Source organism: Simochromis diagramma, unplaced genomic scaffold (assembly GCF_900408965.1).
Source record: "Simochromis diagramma unplaced genomic scaffold, fSimDia1.1 OVJJ01000325.1, whole genome shotgun sequence".
Classification (NCBI taxonomy): domain Eukaryota; kingdom Metazoa; phylum Chordata; class Actinopteri; order Cichliformes; family Cichlidae; genus Simochromis; species Simochromis diagramma.
In genome coordinates this window covers 1625558-1638071 of record NW_024387291.1, presented here as the reverse complement: position 1 = coordinate 1638071, position 12514 = coordinate 1625558, and the positions used below count along the sequence as shown (strand labels likewise).

The 12514-nt window shown below is 41.0% G+C and overlaps 1 protein-coding gene and 1 non-coding gene across 2 annotated transcripts; one reads left to right on the top strand and one right to left on the bottom strand.

Moving 5' to 3' along the window:
• Positions 1 to 1477: 1477 nt before the first annotated feature.
• On the top strand, positions 1478 to 6455 carry LOC120716402 (interleukin-2 receptor subunit beta-like). Its single transcript, XM_040003936.1, has 7 exons — positions 1478 to 1643; positions 1896 to 2107; positions 2220 to 2331; positions 2444 to 2534; positions 3148 to 3235; positions 3331 to 3464; positions 3606 to 6455. Exons 2-7 carry the CDS (start codon positions 2014 to 2016, stop codon positions 3807 to 3809), a joined length of 723 nt encoding a protein of 240 aa, XP_039859870.1. The 5' UTR covers positions 1478 to 1643; positions 1896 to 2013; the 3' UTR covers positions 3810 to 6455.
• Positions 5999 to 6071, bottom strand: trnav-aac. Its single transcript has one exon. It is a non-coding gene; the product is annotated as a tRNA-Val (tRNA).
• Positions 6456 to 12514: the final 6059 nt, after the last annotated feature.

Here is a 12514-nt window from a genome sequence, read left to right as displayed (position 1 = left end):
TTGCCTTAAACAAATTGAATGTCGAGCATTCTCTAATGGGTTGAGGAAGACTGTTCCACAGATGGCCTCCCTTGACAGAGAGGACGTTCTGCCCAAATGCTGTCCGTCTGTGGGGTATAAACAAGTCTCCTCGGATTGTAGCTCGAGTGGTCCTGTCTGAGCTTTCTTTATGCCTAATGAACTGCTTTAGTGGTGGTGGAGCAAGGGAGTGTACGACTTTATATATTAAACGCACTCTTTTAAGTTTCACTAAGTTATTGAAGTTCAGTAATTTATGTTTTTTTTAACACATGACAGTGGTGGTGGGAAGTCGGTTTTTTGTCAAGTAGTTTTAAACTTCTTTTATAAATGTTTTCAGTAGTTTTAAGTGTTGTTGGACAAGCAAGTGACCAGGACGTCAAACAATAGTCCATATGAGAGATGATCATTGAGTAAAAATAAGTTTTTGCAACATTCATATTTAAATTATTACGTATATGATTAAAATTTCGATTATTAAATTTAAGTACCTGGGACACTTTATTTATGTGACTCTTGAAGGATAATGTTGGGTCTAGAATGACCCCAAGATATTAAAATTCTGGAGCTAATTTAAACTTAACATGTTTGTACTGATCACGATAAAAAGAAAAGCTTGCGTGAACTTTTCTAGGTTAGCTTGCACATGGATGCAAAACACTAAATCTGAACAAACATTTAATTTTTCATCCTGTTTTTAATACAGTTTAAATGTCAGTGTGGTTCACATGCAAATGCAGCTACTGCTAATGCATTAATATAGATAACACGCTGTGTTTTTGTGTGTTTTTGCTGCGCACGCTCCAATGCTACATCCTGGAGGAAATGAGTCTGTACTTAAGTCAAAGAAGAAAAAGAATGAATAAACACAGATAAAACTGAAGGAAAAACCCAGGAGGAGGTGGTTTCCACCCTTATTAATCAGCTCAATAATTGGATTAGAGGAAAGTAAAACCTTAATGTTAAACATTTAGAAAGGAAGATCAACTTTCAGGAGTTCATGTTCGTCAGAAGAGTTTTGTGTATTCAAGAGCTCGTCTCGACTTCTGCACAGCAATATCTCCAGTGTTAAATTAACACTGGAGAGTGTCTATATGGGTCCACACCTCTGAGTGTTAGATACAACACTGTTGAGTGTTAAATTAACACTTTTGACAGTGTTATATGTTTAAAAGTAACCTAGTCAGTTTTGAAGATTAACAATGGCTAACACTGAGCAGTGCTGATTTTCTAACACTGGAAAATAACTCAAAATGTTAGAAATATTCCAGTGTTAGAAAATCAGCACTGCTCAGTGTTAGTCTTTGTTAATCTTCAAAACTGACTAGGTTACTTTTAAACATATAACACTCAAAAGTGTTAATTTAACACTCAACAGTGTTGTATTTAACACTCAGAGGTGTGGACCCATATAGACACTCTCCAGTGTTAATTTAACACTGGAGATTTTGCTGTGTGGCAGTGACGTTTACAGTGACTTTGCTTTTTTTGTTGTCATTTGTTTTTGGGGGTTTTTGGGGTGGTTCAGGTGATACGCAAAGACGTCACATGATGCTCTTTGACAGTATATCAGGTGGAATCAAAATCAGCAGTTGAGAGCAGATCAGTCGCAGGTCAACCAGCAGGTAAGTCACTGACTGAAGTCGTTGACTGTTTTCTTAGTCTGTGTAAGTGGAAGCACAGAGGACAAAATGAGGCAGGATTTTCTGTTTTATCACCTGTTTATAGAACTTATTCTTGTTGTATTCGTATTAATGTATTTCTATATGTGTTTGTGTGTGACTGCATGCACAAAAAAGAGTGAGGAATCAGAATCATCTGTATCTTATCAGCCCCATGATTTTTTACTTTATTCATGTATACATGAATCTGTGCAGGAGAACCAAGAAGCAGTCAGTACTGAAGTTAGTACAATCCTTAAACTCTTTGAGTGACTAAACTTTGGAAACAAACCATCCCAGCGGTCTCTAAGTAAGAAAACTGACTACCTGAAGAATGGAGAGAAACAAGAAAACCGTTTATTCACTGTTTATTCTGCTGCTACTGCTACCGGTCTGCAAAAGTGAGGAGTGTCCCAGCCTTCCAAAGAGTTAGTCGTCTTCTTTCCCCCCCTCTTGATTTATATCATATAACAAACTTTAAGATCTGTTTTTTGATATTTACTCATTTTCATTTAATCTCTCCTGTTTTAATTCTCACAGATCTCACTTGCTACACTGACTACAATAGAAACATCACATGTTTGTGGAACAGCAAATACGTGTCTGATGACACTGCATGCACCATACATGCTCACTATAAATCTCGACGCCTGTAAGGCCCTCGGTCACAAAGAGAAAAGCTCAACACATAATACTCACAATACATAAATCACACCTGTCATCATGTGCACCAAAAAGAGATTAATACTGTTTTTTTTTTTCAGTTCTTACAGCACTTCCTGTCACCTAAAGCCTTTTGATGTCTCCAGACCAGCTCTAAAGAAGTGCTCCCTGATCTTTGAAATTGAATACACTGTGAGTGTGTGGAAAAATCAAATTGTTTTCAAGCCCCAGATATACAATCATATGTCCTATATGTCAGTTTGTAGTCTAAGTAGTGATCAATGTTGGATTAATTTTAAAAACTGGTTAGCCAAATTTATCAAGCACATACCACAGTTAACGAAAGAGAGAGGGGTCAGTGAGCAGGGATCTTTAAAAATTGTTTTTTGCCAGAATCATTCTCTTTGACTTGCTCTTTGAATGTTCTGTATTTGAAGTGAAGTTTAAGGTAATTATAGCTTTTGTCCAGCTTCTTTTTAATGGCATGAAAGTGAAATTGCAATGAAATCTGAAAGTACAGAAAAATCCTTTTAAGTGAATCTATTATTTCTCATTTTCTGCTTCTGATATTTTAATTTCTATTTTACTAGACTTTTGCCTGTTGAACAGTTCAAACTGCACCGCTTTAGTCTTGTACTGAGTGATGATACATGTACTCGTTATCTGTCTAAAAGAAGCTTAATCTCTTCTCTCTTTATAGCTGCTCTCTGTTTATACCAACTCTGTTGTCTGATTGGCTATTTGTGACTCCAATCTTTGACTTTGGCAAACTTCAAATTTGATTTAAACATTTTTTTTTTTCCAGTTTCTGTCTTTCCATGAGTTGTCCCTTAATCTGAGCTGCAACCAAATGAAGCAGAGTTTAATCACTTCCTTCATGCCATCCTGTCACAGTGAGTGTAATCTACAGTATAAATACTGGCTCTTTGTGATTTACAGTGCGAGCTATTCATGGTGACCTAAAACAACTGTGTGTGTGATCTTGCAGTAAAGGTGAATCCTCCTGCAGAGCCAAAAGTCAACTTCACGTCTGTTTCCTGGTTGTCCCAAGTCCCTGAACATGAAAGGATCAGTTCATATAAAAGTAAAGTACAGTGGAAGAAGCAGGATCAGTCATGGAGTGTACGTTTAGATTTTGTGACACAATGTGAACAAGTTTAAGTGTAAAGTGATCTTAAAAGTGCACGTTTAAATGACAACCTTGTGGCTGTGTGAATCCAACCAAGATTCATTCTCAACCCCGCACTGCTTTCTGTGTGTCAGGATCCCGCTGTGCGCAAAACACGTGGCATTCAATGTGGGCAGGAGTGCAAGGCAGAGCTGAAGCCACATTTGCTGATACAAGGCGAGAGGTATGAGGCACGCGTTCGTGTGCAGCCTATTTTTCAGCACCGCAAGGGAGCCTGGAGTGACTGGAGCCCAACTGCATCATGGGAGTCACAAGCAGGAAGAAAGGAACAAACTTAGCATGTATAATTGCTATAAACTTTCACAGCACACATTGCAACCTGTACCCAGATATTTAAAATCACAGATGTACGGGATGTATATAAAACTTAGGTTTTTGGTAGCACTTAATAATAATGTCACAATGTTAAGAATTATTAATGTTTTAGTAAGGTATTAGCAAGTGTTTAATTCATACTAACAGTGAGTTACTATCAGTGATAGCTGTACATGGTGTTGTAGTAACAGATGTATAAATATATGTGTATTTAAAAATGACATACTGAGGAGGAGTAATTATATATAAAACATGGAGTACACACTGTTAGGTTCATTTTTGAGAGAGAGAAGACAAACATGCTCAAAGTGCGTTGTCTTAAATGTATTAAGCATTTGAAGGCTCAAGTTAAAAAACGGCTGCCGAGTCTCTTTGCTCGCTCAGGAGAGCCAAACGAACAAAGAGCAGCACACCCAAATAGTATAGACTTTTATGGTGGGTCACAGAAACAGAATGTTAACATGATTGGTGGAATCAGTTGAGGGTGGCCTTCGGTCTGATATTGGTGCACATTTCTTCTTCTGCACCTCTCTGGATATCAGCCTTATATGGAGATGACCCTTTCGCAGGCAACACTCCCATTACCATGGCAACCACCTGTCGTTCTCCAGCCTGACCTATAGAGTTCAAGAAGGGGGGTTGTCTTGTAGCTATCACAACCTCCATCCACATTCCTGTGAAGGATCTTCCCCCTGTTTGTCTGCCAGCATCAGAGTGAATCCAGACCATTCTTCAATACATTGTGTGCAGTAGGATAAACAAATGTGTGTTGCTAATCATCAAGTGTTAGCCTTAAAGATAATAAATCCCATCAACACTTATTACCTCAATAATGCTTAAAAGTGTAATATTATTATAAAGTTCTACCAAGTTTTTTAACTGTGACATGATTTTTTTTTTTTTTTTTTTTGCGAGGAGGGTTTGTTCTCCACCACAGTACGTTCATAATAAAAGAATCAAAAGAATAAAAGAATAAATTTTTATAGTCACACAACGCATGCTTCTTATTAAGTGAAGACAAAACAGAAGAAAGACCTCCAAACAAACAGTAACTGAATGATGCTGCAGTAAAGGAATGAGGCAGTCTTATGCAAAAGATTTGAATGCAGACATTAATAATAATAGTAATTAAATGAAGGGTAAATATGTAAACTAAATAAAGTAAAGACAGCACTGAAGCGAGAGAGAAAGAAAAGGAGACGTTAATGTTGCTGCTCAAAGGCAGCAGTAACAGTGAGCCAGTGCAGGTGATTTCAGACTACGAGAAAACTGAGAGGCTCGACAATGATCGATTTAGGCTCCAGAGTCTAGATTCAGGCATGTGCAGTTGTGCAGAAGTCAGTGAAGCGAGCATGGAGGCAGATAGCATCAATATGACTGATAGCCATGATGAAGAACCTGAGGCTGAGGAAGAGAAGGAGGGAGGGAATGAACAAAAAGCTGATTTTCAGAGGCTGTTTGGAAGCAGCGGATGTGTGTTTGGCAAGTCTATCCAGGTTTGTTCTGATTATGAGCGAGTGGAGAAACAGCAGGCTGACAGCCCGGAGCTTCCCAGCTTGGATTCAGGTGTTAGCAGTGGGGGAGAGGAGCAGCTGAGTCAGGATGAGGGCATGGAGGATGTTGATAAGTCCACTGAATCTACACGCTTCCTGTTTCCACCTCATCCTTCCAGTGCTTTACCATGCTCCCTGCTCTCTTTTCCTCAACTGCCTCTGAACTTGCCTGGGCCACGACTGAGTCCAGCGTTGCAGCTCCAGCCAGGTCACATGACACAGGGGTTTACTCTGATGTCAACAGGCAGGTCGGTGGAGCCCTCTGGTGACGGATATATGCCAGTGAAACAGGAGGAGGGCTGAGAACAGACAGCAGGCTCAACTAGCAGGACAAAATAGCATGTAGCACTTGGAGGAGTCATCACAGTCACTCAGTTCTCAGGAAAATGTAACATCACATAGAACAGAATAGCTCTTTATTGTCATTGTTACAAAAACAATGAAAGGCACTTCGGCATTTCTCCATGTGTGTGAAGTACACAACAGCGTAAGTATTTACACAATAACACAGAAAAAGAAAGCTGCTAAGTTGCGGAGAGCGTCGGGCCGCTGCGTCTGCTCGCGCTGCCATCTTGAAGTAAAAAAAAAAAAAAAAATCATGTTTCCGCCCGGTTTCGAACCGGGGACCTTTCGCGTGTTAGGCGAACGTGATAACCACTACACTACGGAAACTACGTAACCGTACGCTCAGTTTTCACAATATGTGAATCATGAATGCATTACCCTTAATATACTTTCTGTCAATATTTATGCCTGATTAGAAACTCATAGACAAAAAAATAACGTGACTCTTTCTATAATGTAAGGGCTGCCCTCTCTGCCATCCCACTAGCTGACCTAACTGACACAAGTAAACTGTGCTAAGATTCCCTACATGCACTAAAGTTCTTGGCCACATACATATTGAGTTGCTTGGCTATAGAAATCCATACCGTGAAGCCCCAACGCACATTTTTTAAACTTATGTCATTGGCAGAGGAAGTTTGGAGCTGTGCAGAGCCTTGGTGACTTTTACTGCACCCCTACCCATTTATTATGAAAAAATAGCGCAACTGTTTTTGCTTTTTTTTTTTTTTGTATAATACAAAATGATTTGTATGATTTAGATTTATACTTAAGTGGCAGCTATTTACTGGCTTTAGAAAGTTATTTTAAATGATGTCATGTCATGAATAACACAAGCTAGTTTCCATAAAAACTAAAAGTGGTGAAATTCTCAAAAAATGAGCGAGAAGTGTATGTAATTTTATATATTTTGTTGTTCTGTGTGTGTGTTTGGTGTGTATCTGAAAAACTCACTGCAACACAGTTTTGAAAACACTGGAAAGACCTCAAAACATTTTTTTTTTTAACTTAAGAGAGGGGCCGAGGACACAGAAAAGGGAAACAAGACACACCTGCACAAAAACATGAAAACACAGAGAGCGACACATGACAGAGACACAAGGGGAACCTAATGGCCAAGGAACAAAACAGCGAATACAAGAACTTGAAACATAGAATAAACTCAAGACTACTAAATGAACCTAAACTACACCATGATACATAATAGACACCAAAACACAAGAAACTCAAAACACTGGGTTAAATGACCGAGAACCATGACACAGATCTGTTACCAACATACTGAAATGTCATCAAAATGAATGTAATTGATAAAACTCAGAAAGATCTAAAAAGTCTGTCAGATTAATGCCCGAATGTCACAATATGGTTTACTGACATTAACAGTTCCTTCATTAATATGTGTATGCATCATGGATCTGACACTAAATAATGTTTCATTTTCTTCCTTTGTACATCCCCAAACTGTTATTCTTACATTTGTATAGTAAAAATAGAAAGATCCTGCCTCAGAGTTATATTGAAAAGCTTGTTTGTGCATTTATTACTTAATGTTTAAATTACTTTTATTGTAATTTATTATAATCAGGTTTTCCTAAAAACGCCTTCAGTTGATTTAATCACTAAAAATGATCAATCACAAGTTCTAAACCCTTTCTAACTTCATCAGCATACATACACCAGCATACATACATCAGCATACATACATCAGCATACATACACCAGCATACATACATCATATCCTGTCACTTTTCAATCAGTTGGACACGTCTGTTCATTCACGCTTTCCGTGTCTGGGAACAGCAGTACTGAGTAAAATTGCATTTTTGGGGACGAGTTGTATTAAGTTTGTTTTGAATACTTAGCAAACATTCAGCAGCACAGCAGTAGCTGTTAACAACGTCTTCCATGTTTAGTGAGACACTAACTCTCACAATACTTTGCTAGTTTTATTTATGTAGTATCAGGTGCAGCTGTAGTTCCCAGCCATGGTATAACCTACTTCAGCGATGTCAAACTCAATTTAGGGCCATGCACAGTTCACTTTGATCTAGTAGGCTAAACCAGTGAAAGTGCCCTTTCTTTTGGTGTAAAGATGTTTAAATACACATTTAACCCCAATGAATATGAGATAAAGAAGTGCAATTTTGGGTCATATGAGCTCTTAGTTAGTTAGTCTTAGTTAGTTAGTTCAGTTTTCTGCCAAAGCTGGGTCTCTTTGTCAGTGTGAAGCCAAGCGTACTTAAATGTTTTAGCATAAACCGAGCAGATGTTCACCAAACGTCTGGCCCGTGAACTGTGGTGAGAACACGGACTCAACCATGCTGTGCTGAAGTTTGTAGTTAAAAGAGCTCTCGTCCTGTATAAACCGTTAATATTGAGACAGACAGTAAATGGAGAAGTCCTCCAACATTTCTGTAGGATCGTATGCCCCGTTTCCCCTTAGTTTTTTTTCTCTGATTAGAATACATAAAGTGTGTCCATGTGATTCTATTAGAAAACTGTGTTTTCATTCTGCAAGTTAATCGATATTTGATAAGCTTCTTCTGCTTTTGTTCTTAACTGCCATGGTTGATTTCCTTTTGCAAATGTCCATACTCAGGAGAGACTGAGAAGGTGAGAGGTGATGGGACCCTGGGGATACACCAGGACTGATTCAACAGTGTGTGAGGAAGAGGGAGAGAAAGGGGAGCCAGCAGCTGCTAAGAGATGCAGAGGAGAACAAGGGGAGAATAGACAGCTGTTCTCTGTAGTTGAGGAACTGGTGAAAACATTTAAAACAGTTTCTAAAAATTTTTTTCCTGTATTTGCAGAAGTATCTCCAACTCAAACTATAACAGCTGCATACAGGGAACCACTCACTGATGTTTATGCTGCACGACAGGATTTGACAGAGAAAGAAGGAAAAATAAAGTGAACCACGGACAAGTTTGATAATTCTTTGATTTATCCAGAATATATTTAGTTAAACTGTTGTTTTCATCAAAGTGGGATTGTGCTGGTTTCAGTGGGAAAAGTATGAAGTTTATTTAAATAAAAAGTTCAAAGACCTGTGAAAGGTTGTAAATTAATAAAGTTTGTCAGTATTTTATAAGGATGTCATGTTTCTGTATCACATCTGTCCCGTTTGAGCCTCTTACCCAAACATCAGTCTGTTTGGTGCTCCGATATCTTCAACATCTTACGTAAATTGTACTGCAGTTTTCTCATTCAATAAAAGAATATTTACTTCATCAGTTTGTCTTCAGTTTTATGTGAAACATACAAGGATCAAATCTTTTTAGTTTATTTTAGGGATATGGGATATTGTCCTTAAATATAACTAAAGCTTTCAGACAGTGTGTATGAATATTTCTCTGTCAGACAGTCACACAAGTATAAATGATACAAAACAGAAATGTATACCTTGAATTTTAACTGAAATACAATATTTGAGACAACTACATTTTTTGTTTCAAAATTTTTTGTATATATAGTAAAATCTCAATAATGTAAATCCTATTACATTTGTAACATCACAATGAAATGAGACTCGTTTCAAGAGCTACACTAGCAAACTAGTTTACTAGCTAAGCTTAGCATAATTGTTGGCTAAAGGGACTCGGTGCATGGTTGTGGTGTTCTCCCAGATACATCAAACAATACAATTTTCTCTGTTTAAAGTCAAACAAATGATATAAAATAAAGCTCTATTTCCATCGAACATGTCAAACATGAGCTGTCCACCACAGCTGTAGCTGCTTATGGCGCGGTTGCTAGGTAACAGAAGCTTTCAGTAGCAATGAGTAATAAACCCTATACTATACAGAGGTAAGAGATCACAATCTTCATATCAAAACTTATATTTAAGTTTCAAAAGTAAAAAAAAAACAAAACAAAAACAAAGAGATGAGATGTTTAAACTGTTTAAGAACTAGTTTTGAAATCATAATACTTTCACTTCACTGCTTTCACTGTCATAGTAACCATGAAACAATTTTAACAAATAAAGAGTTTCGGTTTAACAAGTCAACAAGGTGCCGTTGGTGGCTGACGTGTGAAGTAACTTGATAAAGAGTACAAAGGGAATTGAAAAAAATCACATACTCATAGTGGCTGTTGTGGTGTTTCACAGTTCTTCATATGAAGTCTCAAAATATGTGACCAATCATATCACTAAGTTACTGTCGTCAGAAAAAAAACCCACAGTTCGTAGCTTCTTCTGTTCTTTTCTTTGAACTCTCTTTCATAAGTCACACTAGATGTACAGAAGTGTTATATAGGACAAAGGTAAAGCTTGAATTATCTTACAGACATTGAAATGACAGAACACTGAACACACCCGGACTGGTAGGTTCTTAATGTCACTTTATGTTTTTTTAAATTATATTTTAGTTTAATAGGCAGGCAAAACAGACAGGCTAAGAGCAAAGTGCTCTGTTAGTTTGGAGGTCTTTAACATAAGACCGTGTGTGTGAGGAGAGGAATTTTAAATTATATTCTGGATTTAACAGGGAGGCAATGAAAAGAACCAATATTGGAGAAATATGCTCTCTTCCTTTTGGTAGTGCCAGAGGCAGCAAATCAGCCAATGTGACATGGCGACCCAGTCCTGACAGCAAAGAACGGCAACAGTAGGAGACAAAGCATGTGATTGGCAGCAGGGCAGAGGTATATCTCTGCCTGCATTTGTGAGTAGGGTTTCCACGACCTGGGCTGGGATGTAATGGCCCCAGTGAAGGGACAAGAAGAGGATAGAAGGCTCAAGCAGCACTAGCACGTCCTGCCCTGCTGTCAGTGACGCTCAACTGGATGGCGGAGGGAGAGGATCCACAGGTTTTCAGGTCATGGTGCTGGCATGTCGCTGGCCGGAGGAGGAGAGGGCGACACAGCTTTTGCCACTGACAGGGGTTTTGAGCCTGCCACCAGCATCTCGGGGGGTGTTCAAGGTCATCTGCTGGGTGGTGTTGTGGATCGCATGGGCCTCTCCCCGGAGGATGTCAGTCAGATGGCAGGGAGAGAATGGCTGTTTGCGTGGGCCAGGCAGCTGGAAGGCAGCTGGCTACCTCCGGGAGCCGTCACTGGAGGAGGCACGTATGCTGAACCTCATGTTCCTCGAGCAGTTTGTGAAGGGGCTGCCCGAGGCCACTGCCCGCTGGGTCCGCTACCATTGGCCTGCCGACCTCACCGCAGCCATGACGCTGGCGGAGGATCACCTGGCCGTCGGACCAGAGGCTGCACGGTGGAGCGTCCAGCCCATGGAACACCAGTTACAGGCGCCGGCAGCTCGGAAAAGAGGCGGTAAAGAGTACTGACATGGAGTCCCGCAAACCCCTTCGCACCGCTGCTTCGGGCCAGGGGCCCAGAAGGCATGGCCGGGGCTCCAGCACCCACCCCTGGTCCGGGAGGGACGTACCACATTTCGGTAAGGTGTCAAGGGGGTATACGCCACGCCTTGGTGGACATGGGCTGCACACCGAGTCTGGTCCACCAAAGCTTTGTTCCGCCCGGGGCGTTGTTTGAGTGGGTGGAGGTAATATGTGTGCATGGGGACATGGGAAGGTGCCCCACGCCTCCACGGGATTTTCTCACTTTGAGTTACTGTACGGCAGACAGCCTGATTAAAAAAAAACTGGGAGGAAGGGTCGAGTCCTGCGAAAAATGAGATTCAGTACGTGCTGGACCTGAGAGCAAAACTGCATCGGTTGGGGAGGCTTTCATGGGATAATTTGCTCCAGGCTCAGCAGCGTCAACAGAGCCTGTTCAACAGAGGGGCTAAACTCAGGTTTGAGCCTGGTCAAAGAGAGACATGAGTTTGGGTGGGAGTTGCCAGAGTCCATCATTCCCACCTCCCTCCATTGTGATAACCATCTTACATCCCACACAAGTGCAGAGAGCGGATGTTGCTGCTTTACAATAGAGCTTTGCAGGCGCGTTCTCCCCCCTGCCCAGCCAAACGTCTCTCATTGAGCATCGTATTGAAATGCATCCTGGCATGATGTTGCGTTCATGGCCCTAAAGGCTTCCTGAACATAAAAGACAAATTGTTCAGAAGGACATGGCCGACATGCTGAAAATGGGAGTAATAGAAGAGTTGCACAGCGCCTGGTGTAGTCCCATAGTTCTCGTGGTGAAGAAAGATGGTTCTATGCGGTTCTGTGTCGACTATCACAAGGTGAATGAGGTGTGACAGTTTGATGGGTACCCAATGACCCAGGTTGATGAGCACCTAGACCAGTTGGGCACTGCTCACTTTTTCACGGCACTGCATTTAACCAAGGGCTACTGGCAGATTCCCTTGTCTGCAAAGTCCCGGGAAAAATGGCCTTCTCCACTCTGTATGGTTTGTACCAATTTGTCATGTTTCCGTTTGGCATGTTTAGAGCCCCGGCCACCTTTCAGCGCCTTATCGACCAGGTGCTGCTGCCGCACGCTGCATATGCTGTTGCCTACCTAGATGACGTGATCTGCCATAGTGACAGCTAGGAGGAGCATGTGCAGCGGGTGGCCGCGGTCCTGGATTCCCTGAGGAGGGTGGGGCTCACAGCCTACCTAAATAAGTGTGCGGTTGGACGGAGGGAGCTACAGTATCTGGAGTACCACTTGGAGGGTGGGCAGGTGCATCCACGGGTGGAGAAAACAGCAGCGATTGCATCCTGCCTGCGCCCCAAGTCCAAAAAGGAGGTGAGGCAGTTCCTGGGGCTAGCCCCTTGACCGATCTCACCCGGAAAGGTGCCCCCGATCTAGGCCAGTGACGGAGCAGTGCCAGGTGGTGCTTGTGCAGCTAAAAC

Bases quoted from the DNA above. Each gene is read 5' to 3' on its own strand.
- LOC120716402 (XM_040003936.1), top strand. From the start codon at position 2,014: ATGGAGAGAAACAAGAAAACCGTTTATTCACTGTTTATTCTGCTGCTA. The intron at 2,108-2,219 runs GTTAGTCGTCTT...TAATTCTCACAG, and splicing joins GTGTCCCAGCCTTCCAAAGA to ATCTCACTTGCTACACTGAC. The intron at 3,236-3,330 runs GTGAGTGTAATC...GTGATCTTGCAG, and splicing joins CTTCATGCCATCCTGTCACA to TAAAGGTGAATCCTCCTGCA.